We start from the raw sequence: 21,577 nt of genomic DNA, 5'->3' as shown, positions 1-21,577 counted from the left end.
TGTGTGAAAAGGCCCACAGCTGAGAAAATCGAACCAAGACTTACTGTAGGGATGGAGCAAAGTCAGATGCCCCAGAGGGATCAGCAGCAGCCGGGCCTGGCCCAGGTCCACAGGACAGGAGGCCCTGAAGGGCTTCTAATCATGTCTGCTGCAAGTTACTGTGGGAAGACTGTTGGGAACAACGACAAATAAAAGCTACGTAAAGGACGGGAGTGACATAACCTTTTCTGTCACCTCAAGTCAGACCAGGTATCAGGTCTCCCGGATACCTGAATGAAACCGATCGCACAGACATAACAAAAAAGGATCCATGGCTGTATCTTCAATGCGGCCACAAAAATAAAAGGATTCCTGCTGTCAGCACCAGGGGCTTGCATTCCTGCGTTTGCTGGCTCCATTTAAGAACTTAACCATGAGCCCCTTATTACTGGATTAAAACTACTGTCACACTGAAGAGTAAGAATATAACTTCTCTTGCCCTACTGAGAATCAATCAAGATAAAAATAAGTATTGAAAATGAGCATCATATTTTGGAATGCTAAATGATATATAATTAAAATATGTACAGATCAAGGACTCTTAACTCTGAAAATAATAACTTCTAAGGCAACATTTTAAAACACTGCTGGATTGTGAAATCAGTTTGGTGCACTGGAACCAGATTTGTGCAAAATTTAATACATAAAACACCAGATACAGTGCCTGCAGAATGTGTGTGTGTGTGCGTGCGCGCGTGCGTGCGTGCGTGCAGCATGCTGGCCTGGGACAGAAAGTGTTTCTTGCTGTTGATTAGTCTCATTGTCCTAGGATAGCTTCAATAGGATGGCATCATAATACTCTCCAATTAATCCTAATGTCCATATTATTTCAGAGTTGTAAGGTTATTTGGAGAGAGGTGAGATATTAATAAAATCAAAGACAGAGCCTCTGGATTCTAAGTAGGTAAAACATCACTGTAAAGGAGGGGAAAATGTACTGTTTTGTTTTTATTTTATAAAATCTTTCTAGCATTTAGGATCTAAGTCCAGAGCATAATGACCCTATGCTATTTCTGCATTCATTTACACTTAATTGGTCAAGGAAGAGATAAGCAAAGACAGACATTTAACAACAAGAAAACACAGAGGCTCCTGCCAGCTGGAGGCAGGGATTGGGGTTCCTCTCCTTTATCACCTTAAGGTAAATCATTTCACTCCAGTGAGCTGGCTCTCCTCCTGCTTCTCAGAGACCAGGAAGACATGTGCCTTTTATTTTCAGGAGAGGTTTTTTGTGAAAAATGGCAAGCTAGTAGTTGAAAGTAATTTCAGATTTGGGGGGATTAAATGTTCCATCCAAATATTAAACAGTACTGATATTGTTACTGGTCTAAGTCTAGCAAGGGAGAAATGTGAAGTGAGTTCACTCTTAGCATTTAACTATTCTGGAAAGATCAGCCATTTCCATGTTCTACCTAGTTTCTGTCCTGGTTTTCTTTCCTTCTTTTTTAAAATTGAGGTATAACTGAAATACAACATCATATTAGTTTCAAGTATACCACATAATGATTTCAGCATTTGCATGCACTGTGAAATGATCACCACAGTAAGTGTAATTATCATCCATCACCTTAATAGTTACATATTTTTTTTCTTGTGATGAGGACTTTTAAGATTTACCCTTCCTTCCTTCCTTCTTAAGGGACTTGGGCTCTGTAACTGGGCTGTAGCCTTTCCCTTCAAGGCTGCTCCAAGTCTGCTTTGAGAGAGAGCTCATGTCTCCTGTTCCATTCAACCAGAGACCAACCCCCTTCCCAACCATGGATCCTCACTGGTATTTGATCCTTAAACCTTCTATGGGCCTTCTCTAGTAAGTCACTGAAGCCCACCGGATACATTTTATCTGCAGCTGCCCTGACCTGAGTGATAGAGGGTTTCGGCAAAATCAAGCTGAGGACTGCTGGGCACATCACCTGCCCCATCCCCATGCATGATTCCTTCAATGGTTTAATGGCAAAGTGAAGCTTAAAAAGTAAAAGGATTAAATGCATTCACTTGGAGGAATAAACACTAATGGAGAAAGGACCAGAGACACCAAAACAGCTAGAGGAGTTGGAACAGACTGTGCTTTTGGCCATCAGGAGGTCTGTGTTGGGGATCAGGTGCTCAGAGCTGGGTGTCACTCTCCATGGAATGTCTACACCCTTATTTTAGCCAGTAGAGCTGCAATAAACAACATATGAAGGACTGGGAGCTCACCCAAAAATGGTTTGGTGAAAAAAAAAAATAATCAGGAGAGGCTAAAGGCTGCATAGCCTGGTTGAAATAGGGGAAGAAGGGTTCAGGTACACAGATACTGCAAACAGACAGGATAAGACAGGACTGTAAATGCAGATGCTTTCTAGAGCCAAACAGGTACCACACATAAGGGACTCTGGCATGGTGGGAGTGGTGGGAAGGGGAGCCCTACAGCAGGCTGGAGAGCTCATGTCGCATCCAGAGAGGACAGCTGTTATCTGGTGACAGTCAATTGCTGCCAGGTGTGAAAGAGGGACAGACTTCTTGCCAGAATTCTATCTTTTTTTAAAAAATAAAACCCTGCACAGGCCAAACAGAACATACCTGTAACCTTAGAACTTGAAGGTAGTGAGCAAGTTTTTCTGTGTTCACAAGAACCCTTAGAGAAAAACTCCAGTCAAGGGATATAAGTTCGAGGTCAGGAAAAGCTTCCTCAGTTGAAAGTTGATTATGGGGGGGTGGGGGTGGCGCTGCAAGAGCTGTGTGATTTTTAAATAGCCATCTGTATCAAAGGGACCAGGCTGCACAGTCTTTGGAGGAAAGGGTGCAGTTTTTGCTAGGGGTCTCCAATAATTCAGATATCCTCCTGGAATGGCTTAGAAGACTAGGATGTCAGCTTTATAAAGCAAAAAGGCAAAGCCACAGGCATGAGGTTTATGGCAACTCAGGCCCAGGCTTTTCTAAAAGGAAGGAAGGATCAGTAAAGAATCAGGCTGTTAAAAGTTGCACTGTAAAAAAAAAAAAAAAAAAAAGTTGCACTGTGTTGCCCTGAAAATTCATAGTTATTTAATGATTGAACAAAGAAGCAAAAGTAACAAATCTAGAGATTCAAGTTAGTATGTTTAAGCAAGGTAGGGGCAAAGCTAATATGGTTCCTAGGGAAAAGACTTCAGGGGTGCCTGGATGGCTCAGTCGGTTGAATGTCTGCTTTCTGCTCAAGTCGTGGTCTCAGGGTCCTTAGATGGGGCCCTGCATCAGGCTCTCTGCTCAGCAAGGAGTCTGCTTCTCCCTCTCCTTTTGCCCCTTTCCCCTGTTCATGTGCTCTTTCTCTTTCAGATAGATGGGTAAAATTAAAAAAAAAAAAAAAGACTTGAGTTTTCTCAACTGCAAATTAACTGCAGTCTGCAAACTGGAGGCCTAGGTGGCCCCTTAAGGTTTCACTTTCCAGCCTGTGTCTTAGAACTCCAGAGAAATGCTTCCTCCTATTAGTATTGTCAGACCCTCAGAAAATTATTGAGTAGTGCAAATAATTCGGTAAAACAAATATTTCTAAAGAATACAACTCTTTTTGATGAGAATGTTCTGGTGTACACACAAATACACACGCGTGCTCAAGCGTTCCGTTCTGGATCTCTCAGTTAAATGTCCATTATATACTCAAATCTACGTCAAGATTTCATTTAAAAAGTAGAAAACAGTGGAGTTTAAAACATAAAGTAAGACAAGGGGGTTAAAAATCTATCCCTGGCTACTAAGTCCCTACCAATGACACAACAATAAATACATCTTTCCCTACTTTGTTACATAAGCTGGCTGAACCCAGTCATCTGTCTTCCTGCAAAGTGGGTGAGGGATCACTGAGATTGTGTTTTTCTTTTTGATATACACTTTGTGTCTAGAAAATGGAACAGCCAGGGAAAGAAAGAGGAAACATGCTGAATAAAGGGACGGAGGAGAGATGATGTTGGTGAGAAGGGGAGAGAGAAAAAGCCTCAACTTCTTATCTTTCGTTCTCTTTTATATGCAAATGTACACCTGCTAAAATACTTCTAAATCTACAAATAAAGGGAAAAAGAAAATATCTGATGAACAAGTGCTTTTAACAACCCTTTACAAGAGCCAGATAAACGTGGGGTTCACCAGCCTCGAAGGGGTGTCTCCAAGGCAGAGCTTTCTCAGAAATCCCCCATGAAAAAAGGGAAGAGCTGGGCCCGGAAAAGGAATAACAAAGGGGGATGCAAACAATACTATCACTCGGGCTAGGAAAAAACGACCTTGAACCGACAAAGCGCTGGGTATCCTCGAGTACAGGAGGATAATTATGATTCCTATATGAAGTGTGCAGTAATTTAAAAATGAAATTTGAAAAGTATTTTCTGCCCGCTGAATTTCCCAGTGCTGTTACCCTTCACATATGTCTACACCCAAGCAATTTTTCCCCCACACTGTGCTAGATGTGTGGCTGATTGTGGCAAACCCATTTTTGCAAAAGAAAATAAAAATTATGGGGTGTAGTTCTAAAATTAATTCTAAAGATAAAGACTATCGCTTAAAATCCAGAAATCATTTGTCTAATAATCTGCTCAAATGAAAGTGAGAGAATATTAGGATATGGGTGTTTCCATGGTCAGAGAATACAGAAAATTCATCTATATTTAGGATTTTTAAAATTAAAGGCTGTGAGTGGATGGTAAGGTGAAACACACAGGTTGGATCCAAAACGAGAATCGCTTTTCATGTCCAGATTTTCTGCAATAAACCCCACTCAACCAGTCATCCTGGGCCCATAAATCTATCACCAAAGAGAGGGTCGAAGCATACAGAAGAGACGAAATACCTAATCCAGAAGAGTCGTCTGAAGCTGCTTCAGAAAACAAGTATATACACCACATTCTTAATTTCCATGGAGCAATTCAACAATTACACCTGAAAATAAATGGCAGGATTGTAAACCCCCTTTAAGAATATTTCAAAACCAAACCGAAACACTTCTGGGGGTGTTACTTCACATGTAAATTTATAGCCCTAGTGCCTGCCACTTAACACTATTCAGTCCTGGGAGGTGAGCGTTCAAATCTGAAAGTCATGGAGTCTGAAGATGAAGTAATCTTCAGCTTCAGGAAGCTGTATTTTATAGGCATGCAAAAGAGGATTTTTAGCAGCTTTGCATGCAATGATTTATAGGAGAAGAATCAGAAATAAAGACAGTAATACTATCATTATCATCATTTATAGTAGGGCCAGGAATAATCGCTGTATAAGATGACTTGGGTGCTAGAAATGTAAAATATGCAGATATCCCTCCTTAACCACTGTAGTGGGTTGCCAAGTGTCTCCCCCATCTCCCAGGTTTATGACCACCCAGAACCTCAGAATGTGATCTTTGGAAACAGGTTCTTTGCCCATGTCATTAGTTATGGACCTTAAAATGAAATCACCGGAGATTTATGGTAGGCCTTAAATCCAATGACTGGGGTCCTGGTAGGAAGAGAACAGAGACACAGGAAAGAAGGCAATGTGAACATAGGCAGAGACTGGAGTGGTCCTGCCAAACGTGAGGGGCCATCAGAAGCTGGAACAGGCACAGAGGGATTCTGCCCTCGAGCCTTCAGAAGGAGCACAGCCCTGCTGACATTCCGATTTTAGGCTTCTGGCATCCAGAACTGTGAGAGAATACATTTCTGTTGTTTTAGGTTTGTGGTACTTGTTATAGCAGCCCTGGGAAAATAATACACTCCCTGAGCCCCAATTTTACTGAAATAGTAAAGCTCAATCCCTTTTCTTTCTCTCTCTTCACTTGGGTCTCCTGTAAAATGAGGGTGTGTCACAACATGACCCACGGGGTTCTCTCATCTTGAGACCTCCTGCTTCGTGGTTCTCATACCTGGGAAGTCACCAGGTATCTAGAAGACTGATGCCTGGGCACCATCCCCAGAGTTCTGATGGGACTGGTCAAGGGTGTGGCTGGGGCATGGACATGTTTAAAAGCCTGCATGGGATGTTACTGCACAGCCACTGAGCAGAACTAGGCACTTAGAAACTGATTTTCTGGAACACGGGAGTCTCCAACCAAGAATGAAAGATGCCTTTCATTCTTTACTGACCACTTTAAGTCACCATGGCCACCCTTAATGCCATGAGTGAGGACTGCTTTGCTGGAGCAAGCAGTAGGCAATGGGCCCCACCCGTGAGACCCCAGCAGCCTGACCGCCCTCCCCAACAGAGACAGGACTGTGTGGACTGCAGGGGACAGTCTAGCAGCACATGGTAGCTCCCCTGGTTTTGCATGAGTTGGGGGTTCCCAGTCTCAAGTACCGCAGGTGACATGTCTTTACATGATTCTTGTGCATTTCTGGGACAGGACAAGTGAGACACGGTCTTAGAAAAGTCCGGGTAGTGGAGGGGCTGTGCCGCTGTTCTCTGGCTGCCAAAAGTTGTCACTGCAGTCTTTTCTCCCAGGATAAATCTAGTAGCCAATGACAACCTGGCTGTTGTAGGTTCTCAGCCCTTTTGCGGTGTGATGAAAAACTCAAGTAATCATGTTTGGGGAAGCACTGCCCAGAACCCTAAGTGGCAACCTTCAAATCGATGCTGACCTCCCACAAAGCTTTTAAATGGACGTACCTTAGTATGACCTTGAATATTTCAGCTTCCAAAGAATATCAGTGAGAAATGGCACAGTCAGGCAACCACTTTCAACACAGCTTGACCAAGAGAATTGGTGTCAAAAGAATGAGAGGCTGAATGGACATTCTTAGAGGCTTAATCCTCTTGAGATAAAAGCTGAGAGGCCTTTTCACATGGAGCTTAAGGAGATGAGTTTTGCCAGGATGGGCACGTGGGGTGGGAAAAGTACTGGTGGAGTGAATGACTGAAAGAGATAGTATTCCGGCCTGAATCAACAAGCATTAAGGAAACTCCTTAATACTCTCATTTTTATTCATTCGTTTGACAAAATGAGTGGCCACTATGTGCAGGATACTGTGTTAGGAGATGGGTTTTTAGGACATTTAGCATAAGCTACATCACTGGCTAAAATGAAAACTTACTTACCTCTCAAAGGTAAATTTAGTGCGAATACAAAAAAAATCACCAGTGTGGGAAATTTTACTTGGGGGTAGAAGTAGTTCAGAGGGAGACTTTCTCTCATCAGCTAGATTAAGTGTGGCCTTAATCCTGGCCTACACGTTTCAGGGAAACACTGACCTGAACAGCCTCCTACTTGCACACGGTCTCAGGCCTAACTGCACTCAGGCTTGCCCTTCTTTATGAAGGGCAAACCTCAGGTACAATCTGTACTTGGAAATCCTTGTGAGCTGCCCACCTCTCTAGGCCTGACACAAGGGAAAGGAAAAGTATGGCTTTGTTCATCACAGCTCTCCAGGCATCCTCACAGAGCTCATCTTTTGTGGGAATACACACTGACATTTCACTGATGCAGACATCCTGCTGTGGTTGTCTCTCCTGTCAAATGAAAGGGGAAGGGTGGTGGAATGAAGGAGGTCAAGGCTTACTTAAATCTTGAAGCTTGAGTTCCAAACCCAACACACTAACTACAAGGCCTTGAGCAGGAATCTTAACCTTTCTAGGTTTCTGTTGGACTGTCTATAGAATGAGTGACTGATGTTTACCCCACAGGACTGTTATGAAGATCGGACCGGATGGAGGCTTAGTGAGGGCAGGGTCATGGGCTTTTGCTGTCCTGGTATTTCCAGAAAGCAGCCCAAGTAAAGGTATAGCATACATGCATATGATATATTTATTTATTTTACACAGAAAACCACATGTTCTTAGTCATTCAAATTAATATTTGATTTGTACCTGGATTCTTAAGTGTGAAGAGCCAGACTAATAAAAGGAGTAGACTGTGTTAACAATGGGAGATCATAAAGGCTGTGTGTGTGTGTGTGTGTGTGTGTGTGTGTGTGTGTATTGAAGGATTTCTCTGTAAATTCTAGCACAGACTGTGGGAGCCTAAGTTATGAAACTTACAGTCTCCCAAATGATGATTAACAAAGCAGATGCCTTTCAGAGTGACAGCAAATTTGTTAAAGATGAGCCCCTCTGCCAGGAAAACCCATGTTTGAGAATGATAAGCAAATAAAGGGAAAAAAAAGAAATGAGAATATTGGCGCATTTGATTCCTTTGCTACGGACTGCGAATCACAGACTCCCAGCATTTGAAGGAACGCTGGGGTTCCCAGAAACAAGAATTCCTTCTATGGCGCCCCTCTAGAGTGGGTTCCTGCCACAGTGCAACAGCCAGCAGCTGAAAGACACCTTGTTTTTGCTGGAATGGAGAGCTAGAAAGTTCTTCTACAACCCCACTGTGAATTCCTTCCTTGCAACACTCACAAACTGAGCTACACTATGCAGTTACACTTGATAAATGTTGGTATGTAGCAGCCTCACAAATATTTACAGATAGCTTTTGTGCTCTTTTTGGTTTAAACTTCCCCAGGACCCTCATCATTCTGAAAACGGTGTAACTTCAGGGCCTCCCACCCATCCTGCCCAGCTTCCTGGGGCCTGTCCTACATTTCACCTCAGCCTCTCTCTTTACTACGTCTCTCCTGAGATGGCTGTAAAGCACATAATGTCACACAGAGGACAGACATGGAAGAGGAGCACTTTGGACTGTCACAAGTTACTACTTGTCAGTTCAGGGAGCAGCTTTAACATATAGCTTTCAGTCGTGATGTCATCTGGGCTTAGTTACACTAAATATTATAATATCATAAAGTAATCTAATCTGTGAGGGATGTTCCCACAAAAGAGAACCATAGGAAAATGTTGAAGATAAATTTAGACTATTGAGAATACAGGTGCCCTCGTTAGACTTAAGGCTTTTGTTTGTTTGTTTGTTTTAGAAAGGAGGAGAGGGGTAGGGGGAGAGGGAAATATAGAATTCCAAGCAGGCTCCATGCCCAGCATGGAGCCCAAGGTAGGGCTCTATCTCCCGACCCTGAGATCATGACCTGAGCTGAAATCAAGAGTCAGACGTTTAATTAACTGAGCCACCCAGGTGCCCCTAGACTTAAGGTTTTAATAAACATTCCAGATATATGTGTGTATATTTACATTTCCCAAAATGTGTCCCACAGAATATCAACTTTGTTGGCCATTTATAGGAAGGATTCCATTTTCAGATAGGAGATAAGTTATATGAAACTCTAAGCTCGCACTTTTAAATGTTTCATTTATTGGAAATTCTAAAAGTTCTTTAATATGCCTTGGCACACTGTGCTGGCTAGAGAGGGAAAGAGGGATCATGTAGGGTTTGGTCCCAAAATACATGTTCCTCAAAGTATATTCTCGGTGGAGTATTGCACAGAACAAATTGGGGGGGAATGTTGCATCAGCCCAGCAACATGTGTTAGAGCACACCACAGGAACACTTGCCTGGTGATCAGGTGACCTGCAATTTCCTTAACTGTGGATATGTCAGGCATGTTGTACATAAGTACTCACAAGCAGAAATGTGTGGCCTTCACCAAGAAGACCTCCAGGAATCACTTCATCATCCTCTTAAATGGTTTTTTCATGGGAGTAATTAGAAGTTCCTAAAATATCATGAAACTCTCCTCAAGATTCCTTTTTGATAAGGTAAAAATCCTTATACATTCAAACCATCCATTGAGTTTTCAAGTGGAAATTTCTTGAAGAAATTAATTTAGTGGTACTACTGGGAAGTGCTGTCTATGAGGTCCCAAGAGCCTACTGCAGTTCTGGAAGTAGCATTCATATATTGAGTGTGTAGTACATGCTTGGCACTTTCACACACATGATCTCATTTCAACTTTAAGATAACCTTGCCAGGTAATATGTCTGCTTTCCCAATAGAAATGCTCAGAGGGATGAGGAAACAGAGCAGGGAGTAAAGAGCTGACATAGATGGCTGATGCCAAAGCCCAGGGACAGCCACCATATCTCCTCAACTCCCAGAGGATAGCCTCTGGAATATTCCTTCTTTGGAATATTCTAGAAGGAATGCAGCTCATACAACAGAAAAACCTCAAAAAATTATTATGAATGGAGAGGCGGACTCTATCTTAAGTCAGATGATACAATTGCCCTAAATCTACCGAGGCCAAATCTCCAAGTAATTATGCCAAAAGACACAAAAATTTAGTAAAAAGATGATGGTTGGGGCACTTGGGTGGCTTAGTCGGTTAAGCGGCTGCCTTCCACTCAGGTCATGATCCCAGGATCCTGGGATCAAGCCCCACATTGGGCTCCTTGCTCAGCGGGGAGCCTGTTTCTCCCTCTGCTTGTGCGCTCTCTCTCTCTCTCTCTCTCTCTGTGTCAGATAAATAAATAAAATCTCAAAAAAATATGATGATCAAAAACTTGGAGATTGAACTAATACAATGTTATATGACAATTATATCTCGCAAAAAAGTGGGGGGAAAAAAGAACTTAAGATTGTAACTTCAGTGACGTGTGCAACAACAGTATTAAGCAGGGCCAAGGTGTCTGAGGCCCTCAAACATTAACTTCATGGGAGATCTGGTGGGTGGGGAGCACAGAAGAGAGTTGGTAGCCAGGACAGAACCGGCAAGGCTCAAACAAAGTCACTGGCTTTGAAAGTTTTTTTTTTCTTCTTATGTATTTCCCAAGTTAGTTTATGTATCTACTACTTTGGCATACAAGAAGCACAGAGTACTTTTTTTTTTAAACTGCCAACTACTGATCGGTCAACGGCAGGTTGTTGGAATTGCAATTTCTTTGAAGATCCTAATGGCAAATAATCCTTGTTAGGCTCATTACACCTCTTTCTGCACAAGGAGGAGAAAAATGTGAAAGTCCAGTACCTAACTCTCTTCTACTCTAAAAGTCTGTGGAAAATGCCATCTGGATTAATTTGGGGGGGAGTCTTCTCTCCCATCTCACAAGGGATGACTGGAAAGAATACTGGAGAAGTAAGAATGGGCAACTGGGTCATCTCCTGGTTTCCACCCAATTAGCCTTTGTCATTTTCACTGAAACAAATTCAGAGGTCATTAGATACTTCTGCATTCAAAGGTAAACTGCAAAGGAAAAGCATCCAAGTAACTTCTTGGTTATTTGCAGCTTGGGATCATCTACACTTCTATTCATAAAAAGAAAATAAAGAAGAGACCCTCACAGAGTTTTCTCAAAATGAAGAATAAAAATGCAATAAACTATATTACTGGGAAAATGTTGAAAAGAAAACCTGTGTATTTTGGAGTGAAATACTATCTGATGCAGAATATATACAATAATTGCTCTACTATAAACTCCTTTTTCAAAACCAGAGTTTATCACAGAAACATGGGTTTAAAAAATTAATCATCAGGCCATGAATTGCACTGCCATAAAAGAAAGCCATTCTTTTCTGCTTATAAACAACGAAACTACCAGATATGCAGATGCATGCCTCAGTACCTCGGTGCAATGGTGTATTTACTTGTATAAATATTTAAAGTCAGACCTTTGAATTTCTAATGAAGTAGTATACCACTTTACAAAATAAGGTACTAGTAAATTTAGATGTACGACAAATAGGACGCTGTTCAGAATACTAATTGCTGCTGTTGATGTTCTAAAACTAAAAAAAAGTAATGATATTCAGATTGCATCTAAACAAGCCTAATACATGTGCAGAAATATTAATAGGTCTTGATGAAACCTTACTGCTAAAATTGTTAAATTATCAGATGAGCAAATCATCTCCTACTTTGGTTAGTTTTAAGTTATCAGAGGTACAGGGCAAGCTTCCTGTCTGGCACTCCCCCCACCCTTGCTCTTATTTTAATGATACACATTCAATTATCACAGGCAAGAAAAGAGTAACAACAGAAACATCTGTAGTTTGCCGTATAATGACTGGGTGTTCCCCATGGAGACTGACCTTGTCACCCAGACGCAGGTGCTGAAAGGCTGTAGGGTGGGGGTGCTCACACATGTAAATATATGACATGATTATGAAATATTTTCCATCTTAGTTTATGTTAACGTAAGCTCACATGTTCTGCTCTGACGATTAATCGCCTGCTCCAGTATGCAGTGGCTGAATATCCTTGCTCTTAGTGGAGTTCACAAACCACTAACCTAGAAGGTTCCGATTACATGATAAGGCTGAATTCCTTTTGAAACTCTCAGGTCACTGTAACTTTACCTGTGATTGGGATCTTCGTTGCCATGCTTTCTTCCCTGCTCTCATCTCCACAGCCACTGGAAACTTCTAAAAACAAAACATGCGATGATAAAAGTGTATCTCAAGGTTATATTTATGGAGTGGACCTTTGTTTGCCTTTTTTTTTTTTTAAACTGTCGTTCCTTTTATTTTCATTGACTCCCCATGTCCCTTTCTGTGGGTTAGTTAATTTTTTTTGTCCGAAATTGTACCATATCTAAAAGGAAGTCTATTCTTTTTAAAGATTATTTATTTATTTGAGAGAGCTGGAGAGAGCGTGAGCAGCAGGGGAGGAGCAGAGGGCGAGAGAGAAATGGGCCCAATCCCAGAACGCTGTGATCATGATTTGAGCCCAAAGCAGAGGCTTAACTGACTGAGCCACCCAGGTGCCCAAAAGGAAACCTGTTCTAAATCTAAGGTATCTCTATGTTGCCTTGAAGCAAAATACTATAGTGCAACATCTTTCAAATTCAAATAGGTCTTAAAACAAGTGAGCTCCAAATCCTGTGCATGTATATCGACTTCTAAGCATATCCTGAGCAACTTATGGCTCTCAGAAATGACATTACAGCAGTTTCCTGGCATGCCTTAACAGTACTACTAAAACAATCACAATTCCCAGATTCTAAAAATTGCCTCTTAAATTAGGGGAGCATAAACTCATTGATTCTTAGTCATGTGTTAAAACTTTTATAAGGTTCCATTATAATTAAAAAGAATGTTTACAAATTATGAATAGATTTTATTAAGTGATATAAAAAACTTCAGAGTATTTTATGGAATCATTTTAATGGAATCACCTTCATCTTTGTGACATGATCAAAATGATCTACTGCCAAGAGATTCATTTTGCTAATATTTCATTACTTACAAAAACTTATTGGAGGGGTGCCTGGGTGGCTCAGTCACTTAAGCCTCTAACTTCGGGTCAGGTTATGGTCTCAGGGCCCTGGGATGGAGCCCTGTGTCCTGGGATCCAGACCCACACTGGGCTTACTGCTCAGTGGGGAGTCTGCTTCTCCCTAACCCCCCTTGTGCTCCATCTCTCTTTCAAATAAGTAAATAAAATCTAAAAAAAAAAAACGCTTATTGGATATTCAGCAGAACTGCAGACCTATGGTTAGGTCTTCCATTTCTGTTAGACTAAATGAAAACAAATATATTTCCTAAGAGGTGGTATAAAACAAAGAACATATCATGCATATTAAAATCAGAAGTATTCTCTAGTCAGCTTAATTTTATAGGCAATACCCTGAGAAAGAGGGTGTTGGGTTGACTCTGAATGCATGTTTTCTGTGGACAGAATTTATAGCAATAGTTACCTTGTTCCTTTGTACAAACACTGTTGAGCCACTGAGCGGGTTTGGCTTCCTTTATTCCACTATTGTCATTCAGAATAGATGGCAAGCTGCAAGATGATTCATTACTGTGAATAGCTGACCTATCCTCACACTCTTCTGTAAGGGCTTTTTCCAATAATGCTGTTGCCTAGAGTGTTTAAAAGAAAGCACAAAGAAATAAAAACAAACTCTAACCACATTACCCTTGGTCTCAAAAACCCAGCCTTCAAAAGTAATGTTAGGTTAAGCTTTACTTGGGGTTTAATTTGCTTCCTGACATTTAACTGAAATTAAAATATCTTCAAGATGAGACAACATCTGATTATTTTCCAGCATAATTTCTTTACAACACTTGCACTTGTCGTACCTTCTTTGAGGACTTAAAGAATGCCGAAATGTTCTTTGACTCGTAAAGTATGTATATGAGATGTGACCACCTCCATTAATCTGGGCTGGTTTATCCAAGATTTATCTTTCACTGCATGAATCTGTTTTTCAGGCACGGAAGATGGTTGATTAGGAATGAGAAAGAGATTTGGAAGAATGTGACCCTGAAGTAACCCCATCTTTCTAGAAATGACCCTGAACTTCCCCAAATGGGAAGACTGCAGAAAAACTTCATGGCTGAGGAGGATACATGAAAGCAAAAAGAGAACTAACCTTATTCTATTTTACTTTATTTATTTATTTATTATTTATTTATTTATTTGACAGAGATCACAAGTAGGCAGAGAGGCAGGCAGAGAGAGGAGGGAGCAGGCTCCTGCTGAGCAGAGAGCCCGATGCGGGGCTCGATCCCAGGACCCTGGGACCATGACCCGAGCTGAAGGCAGAGGCTTTAACCCACTGAGCCACCCAGGCACCCCAAACTAACCTTATTCTAAATCATCATCTTTAATCAAGGATAAAGACACTCCGCACTTTGCCCATCAGTCCGCTGGGAGCTCAGGAAACTGGCCTGCGGCACTGCCTATCTGTTTTCAAAGGGCCCTGAACTGTCTTACCCATATCACCTTATGTCTCGTGGGCAGGCAGGTTGGCACAGATTTCATCACGGCCAAGTTGAGAGGTAGAGAACAAATGGCAATTAACAGGACAAGTTAATACTCTCGTCTATTCATTTCCAGGTCAGTATACTCTGCTCCTGAGAAATACAAATATACTGGTAGCAAGAGGTAACCAAGCCTCCTTCTAGAGTGTAGGTTTCTCTCTCAGTTCCTACTTGTAAGTGGTGATTTGCCCAGGCTTTTCGCAGAGAAAACCTAGGTAGTGGTCCTGACCTATCACTGGTATCTGACGACAGGGCAGTGTCCAACCCAATCCACGGGAAATGAACATGAGACTCTACAAGTTAATAAGAGTGGGACTGGACAGAACATTACAGGTCATCTTTAGTCTAAGCACAAAGCCGTGTAACACCGTAATTATCTGGGGAAGAAGAGGGAATACAATAATCTTTCCTTGTGATTAATATGAAAGAAGGTGAAGATGCCTTGACAGGGAGAATCACTGAGGCAGAATATGGAAGATCTAGCCTTGTTGAGTTTGCCTGGAACATACTTTGAGGTCACTGCCTTGGGCCTTGACATCCCTGCAAGGCTCTTACCATCTGCCCTCCCTAGGACTAGCTGGCCTCTTGAACTTGCACCCATTCTAGGGGCTGCAGCAGCTGACTGGAGGGGAATAAAGGAGTTCTAGCCTCCTTGGTCAAGGGACTTGGCATCAAGTTAGATTTGCAGCCAAGACCTGTCTGTGGTCCACTTCTAGTAACTAGGTGTTTTTCCTCCATTTGTTTAGATTTAGTCCTGCATCTTACTCCCATGGTGGTAACTCTGTACTGGGGTGATCTGCACAGTATCCCTGCAGACTAGGATTCGGGTATAAAGTCCTGCCTCTGAAGCCCAGGCCAGGGCTGGTTCCCGTAACTGGCTGCCACAGTGCCCCAGTCCCAGCTGCCCACATGGACCACTGCACCACATCTGCTTCCAGAATCTGTCCAGGAAGAGAGGTATGAAGAGTAGGAGGACCACGTCCTTGAGCTGTCATCTTTCAATTGACAGTATGGTCTCTGGACCAGCCTGGAATGTCTCATTTCTAGATCTCCGCCCATTCTGATCTAGTCTGTTCCCACAGAGAGTTAAGCTCCAATTCTCTGTACCCAATAATCCTGGCTATGTGAAAAGCATTTTAGAATGTGAACAGAAAGGGGTGCCTGGGTAGCTCAGTGGGTTAAGCTTCTGCTTTTGGCTCAGGTCATGATCTTGGGGTCCTGGGATCAAGCCCCGCATTGGGCTCTCTGCTCAGCAGGAAGCGTGCTTCCCCCACCCGCTGCCCGCCTCTCTGACTACTTGTGATCTCTGTCAAATAAATAAATAAAATATCTAAAAAAAAAAAAAAAATATATATATATATATATATATATATATATATATGAACAAAAAGAATTGGCCCAGAGTCTATATTGACAGCTGTAGTTTTGGGGCACCTGGGTGACTCAGTGAGTTAAGCCTCGCCTGTGGCCCAGGTCATAGTCTCAGGGTCCTGGGATTGAGCCCCACATTGGGCTCTCTGCTCAGCAGGGAGCCTGCTTTGCCTGTCTCTCTGCCTACTTGTGATCTCTCTCTGTGAACTAAATAAATAAAAATCTTGGGGAAAAAAAAAAAGAAAGCTGTACTTTTCTTTTTCTGATAGTAAAATACTCCAAACATCTGAATATCCCTCAAAGATGTATTTCTTCCACATCTTACCTTACGCAATAGCTGTAACTAATAATTTCTTGGTATGACTTCAAAATGGCCTGTCTTCACATATATCTCAAGAATAAAATTATTCAAGGACTGTTGCTACTTCCTGCACTTTATGCTGTAGAATTTGGAGACAATAGAAACTGGGGTTGCCAGTGACTCAGATTACTTCTAATAAGTAATGTGTGATGACACACAATTTATTTCAAAGCTTTGTGCATCCCTTTTCATAGGAGACCTTCTTTTGCTGTAGCTGCGTTCCAACTGGTCCTCAAAATAAAATGCTATATTAATATTGAATATCTTTCTAATAATAAGTCTTTCTATGCTTAATAACCATATGAACCCTGCTGACAGTTCTACACTGAGCCCTTTTTCTTTCTTTTTTTTTTTTTTTGACTAGGGTGAAGTAAGTAGAGTGGTGGGTATACTGCAGGTCTTTATTTATTTCGTGTATTTCACAAATGAAGATAAATGATCTTCAATCCTCAATACTCCTTTCTCTAGGACTTCTCTTACTTTTTTGAGAGAGACACTTATAAAAGGACTCATCTTCTAAGATAATTCCATAGATAATTTCTCCAAGATGAGTTTTGTCTATCTATAAGGATTTTGATAGAAGGTCAAATTACTACAGGAGAATGGCTGGCTTGGCTTTAGTGGACCATGGGCCAACAGAGAACAGCAGATGTGCCCAGCAGGTCATCCGTAAAGGAATCCACAATATAAGGCCCCAGTAAGCAGGGAATAATGATAAGCAGCACAGTAAGAAACACCAGCCTCAGATAAGGAATAGTCAGAAGGTTTTGAGTCAAAAACAAGTTTGGTAGAGTTGGGAGAAACATCTGTAATACATTCTCAAACTGTACTGTTTGCAGACCTTTTAGAAAGGCATATTTTTAAGGAAGCCCCCGACTCGAAGGAGCTACAACACTAACCCATACCTGCACAGGAACAAAGCCCAGAGAAGAGTGAACAAGCTGCTTTACACAGCTCATGCTGGGACTGAATGGGCTCTGCAAATTGGAGCTCTCTATGTGAAAAATGCCACCAGACAACAACTTTTCCTACCGGCCTCCTGATGATGCTTATGAATGGACTATGCTTGGGTTTCAACTTATCCGTTAGCTAATAAAGGCTCTCTTTGATTGCATACATTTTGAGCCCAGGAGGGCGATGGAGACTGTCACTGTTTAAGTCTGATGCTTAAGTCAATATCAATAAGCTAGTCTCTCACTTTTCTGCCTTCCCCAGAGCCAGGCAAAAGGGAAATTCAATGCCAAGGCACACACTGTTTGCAGAATGACTGGTGGTGATATCTCTACATTTCAGATCTTTTTATTTTTATTTTTTGAAAAGATTATTTATTTATTTGACAGAGAGAGAAAGAGAGAGAAACAGTGAGAGAGGGAACACAAGCAGGGGGAGTGGGAGAGGGAGAAGCAGGCTCTCCACAGAGCAGGGAGCCCTATGCAGTGCTCGGATCCCAGGACCCTGGGATCATGACCTGAGTTGAAGGCAGCTGCTTTACGAAGGAGCCACCCACAGTCACCCCCACATTTCAGATCTCATAAAAGATAAATCATCCCATGAATTATACTCAGCAGGACACCTAGAGTTATTGGTTCAATGTGCTAGAATTTTCCTCAAAGTTCAGTTTCAATATGGATCCTGCTAGGTCGAGAGCCCCAAGAGTCATCTCTTAATTTATATCCAGAAACAATCAAGTGTGAGGTTCACATGCATAGATAGATAGATGAATGTATTACTGGAAAAGACATTATGTCCTAAACACTATTAAAATAAATGAAAGGAGGAAATCAAACTGTTCAAAATATTGCAACAAATTGCACCAATTTATAGGGGAAAAAAAGTTCTTACAAGTCAATAAGAAAAAAATTACTAACCTAATAGAAAGATGAGCAAAGAACATGAACCTGCAAATTATTAAAGAAGAAATACAAATGGCTAACAAATAGGTAGGGGAAAATTTGACCTCAATTGTAATAGAAAGGTCAAATGAACAAAAAAAAAATTGGATGTCATTTGTACTTCTCAATCTTGTTCCCAAAAAAAAAAAAAAAAAGTCAATAGTATCCAATTTCATAAAAAGCTCAGGGAAATCACATTTTCATTCATTCCTTGTAACTGATGACCCTTCCAGAGTGAGACGGACTGGTGCATAGCTATAGTGTGAGAGATGCATGTACCTTCTGACCTCACAATTCCACATCTAGAAATTCATCCTAAGGGAATAGTGTGGACATCTGTAAAAATTGAATGGCCCAGATGTTCTTTGAAATATTTTTTACTAGAGGAACAATTAAAAACAAAAGAGACTGGGGATATCTGTACAGCCATTTGAAATGATGTAGAAGAACATGGGATGATATGAAGGAACCCTACTTGTGACAAGTGGGAAAAAAAGCAGCTTTGTACCTACAGTACAGCCCATGTTTGTCAATATATTAAATATTAAGAACCACATACTGCAATTCCAACGGAAAATTATCTTTTATTCTTTTTGCTTATCTCAATATTCCAAATTTGGAGGGGTTTTTTTTCTGCTAGTTTTTTTTTTTTTTTTTTTAAACATAATCTACCCATAAAAGAGGCCGGTTTCTGTGATGGGTGCTACAAATATAAAGAGAAGGTAAATGTGAAAGCATTTAGTAAAGTTAAATTCTCTCCTATACATAAATCAGTGCTATTAATGCAGATACAAAAAAAAAAAAAAAAAACCAAGAAAATTTTAAAAAATCAGGTGACATTTTCTTCTAATACACAGATTTAATTGATCTTCCTCAAGGACCCTCCTCTTGCACACTGGAAGTAATTTTTCACAAGTTAAAGCAAAATGCTCTTAAGTTATATCTAAGTTATAGGAGGGGAAGAGGAAAAGTTATGGGAAAGGGGGTTTTTATCTATGTAGCAATTAAAAGAAACAGGAAAGTATTCATATGAGCCAGCAAACATGTATTCAAGAGATAAGATCAAAAATCCTGTCCATCATTTAGGGAGAGGTGAAGGGATTTCTGTGACCAGTCACATGTCTCTCTGGCGGTGCATGTGTGGTGAGGGACATGACTGACCTGCTCTGCAGGTGACACCAGCAAGCCACTCTGCTTTGCCTGGAGGAGTTCTCCCGGCAAAAAGAGGCAACACATAGGAAAAAAGGAGTATTAAGGCACTTAGTGTTTTAATGAAGTACCCAACTCATTCTTTTTTCCACATAAAGTAATTACAAATTTTTCTGATTTAAAAGCATGCAGCTCAATTATGTAATTACCTAATAGGTTATGCAGGTGCTGTGGATCTTATCTGGTCTCGAGGGGACATAATCTGAGTTTCCGCGGCTTTAATGATGTATTTACTCAAGAGACAGGATTGACTCCAGCTGACAGCAAAGGGACCCACAGGTAAACATCATTTACATGTGGCTGTTTAATTAGCCATTTACCCAAGAGATCAAAGTAAATATTTCTGAGCTTCATTAGGTTCTTCACCAAGTAATTTCTAGTAGAGCTTTCTTAAATTTTGAAAATCTCTTAGTTTTATGATTTTTATCTATGGAGAAATATTTAACCCATATACTAAATGTGTATATTGTTTCAATGCAGAGAAACAACTCAAAGACACTTGAAATTTTGCTCATTGTGACAGAATGACTGTGTAAAAAACAAAGCAGTCCTAGAATTCACAAAAGCATTTTGTTGTAAAGTTCACAAGGCTCGTCTTGCTCATGTCATTTTGGTAACAGGGTTCTTTAGGGCTTTGCATTTCTTCAGTCCCAGACAGAAACTTCTCGCTTACTTCTACTTTTAAGGGCAGATTTCATCATTAATTTGTTGGTAGCTTTTATGATTGTCACAAGATGAGATCACAATGATTTAAAAAGGAACAAAAAGTGTACTAGGGGAGGCAGAATATCATTTGGTTTCTAAGTTTTTAATCAAGCTGCCCCCTTCCCATTAATACTGGAATTATTATTTGAAAAATTATGAGTGAATTGGTAGTCTGGAACTTGGAATATGTGTTCTACTATCAACAACTTAAATAACAAGATGACTAGATAGCGAAGGGAAGTATACCAATACTTCTGTCACCCTTGATGTGGGTGAAATGTGACGTACTTGCAGTGAATGGAATGAATGGGAAACAATGTTGTTATAAAATAGTACTGAATAAAATGGACAACAAAACCTGAGAATAAAATTCTTCTTAAGAACCACATTTATCAACAAGTATGGAATGGACCTAAGAAACACAGGTTCTGTTTTTCCTAAAGAATATCGTTCTTTATTTACCGAATCACACAAAATGCAGCAAAATGCAAATGTGTGCAAGGGGGATACATCCAAGATTATCTGTGAAAAGGGAAATGGGATCCATGATAGAAACATGTAGCTGTATCTGTAAATGCAATAGTGATTTCAGAAGGAAGCAAGTAGGAGGAGGGAGGGGAGGCATAAGGTGATGGCAGGTTTTGTAGGAAGAAGGAAGCAGAAGGTGAGGTTTGAAAAAAATCTGGTGCAATGGTAACAACACACATGAACTTGGACAGGCATGGGACTTAATATTAAGTTCATGATATCATTCTATGTGTGTATGTTTGAAATCCTTTAAAAAATCCTTGTCCTCTCTTTTTACTTTAGTTAAGATAGAGGCAAGGAAGGGGGGGCTTGAAGGATGGAAGGTGCTCTGAAAGGGGAAGTGATGGCAGAGACTCGACTGCATAGTGACAGTGGTGTGTGACTTCAGTGCTGAGGTGGCAAGGCTTGCCTCCAGGAGGGGCATGTGTCAAATCCTTGAACCCTGAATATGATACAAACACAAACTTAAGAAAAGATCAAAGCCAGAAGACCCTACATTGAAGATGAGAAAACATACTTTGAAACAAGACAGAGTGACAAGACATTAAACTTAGAAGAAGTGCCATCTCTCTGAATAGATGGCCTTCTAGAGAATCATGAAGACTACACTAGGCATGCTTTAGATCTGGGCTTCCGGGTCCTCTCTTGCTCTCCTTGGGGATCTACTCCATCTGTTCAGCATCTTCACACTCTCCCTCAGGCGATTCCTTGCTTAAAAAACTCTTAGGGCTTTCCAGGTCTGCTAAACCAAATACAAACTCCCCACTTGTGCTGGATGGATGCTGCACACAGGGCCCATGACCACTCAGGACCTTGGAGGGGTCCTGCCCTCCAACCCAAGGCCCAGAGCTCGGTTCTACTTCCTGGGCCTGTTCTTTGGCTCCCAACAGCACTTCCCTGTTGCCCTTGCCATCACCTTCCTGATACACCCACCTGCACTCAGTCTATTAAAATTCTGTCTCTCTT

General features: G+C 41.1%; 1 protein-coding gene across 3 annotated transcripts in view; it reads right to left on the bottom strand.

Annotated features, from left to right (window-relative positions):
- The window catches only part of KIZ (kizuna centrosomal protein), a 129,281-nt gene that overhangs the window by 17,812 nt on the left and 89,892 nt on the right, over window positions 1-21,577 (bottom strand). For all 3 annotated transcript variants that reach the window (XM_032351559.1, XM_032351558.1, XM_032351557.1), the window contains 2 exons: window positions 13,477-13,642; window positions 12,137-12,202 (listed from right to left, as the gene is read on the bottom strand). In XM_032351559.1, the coding sequence (XP_032207450.1) occupies window positions 12,137-12,202; window positions 13,477-13,642 (232 nt within the window). The remainder of the gene's footprint in view (window positions 1-12,136; window positions 12,203-13,476; window positions 13,643-21,577) is intronic.

This window comes from Mustela erminea, chromosome 7 (genome assembly GCF_009829155.1).
Source record: "Mustela erminea isolate mMusErm1 chromosome 7, mMusErm1.Pri, whole genome shotgun sequence".
NCBI classification, from domain to species: Eukaryota; Metazoa; Chordata; class Mammalia; order Carnivora; family Mustelidae; genus Mustela; species Mustela erminea.
Note: the sequence above shows the minus strand (reverse complement) of the source record. Positions and strands in the feature narration are given on the sequence as shown.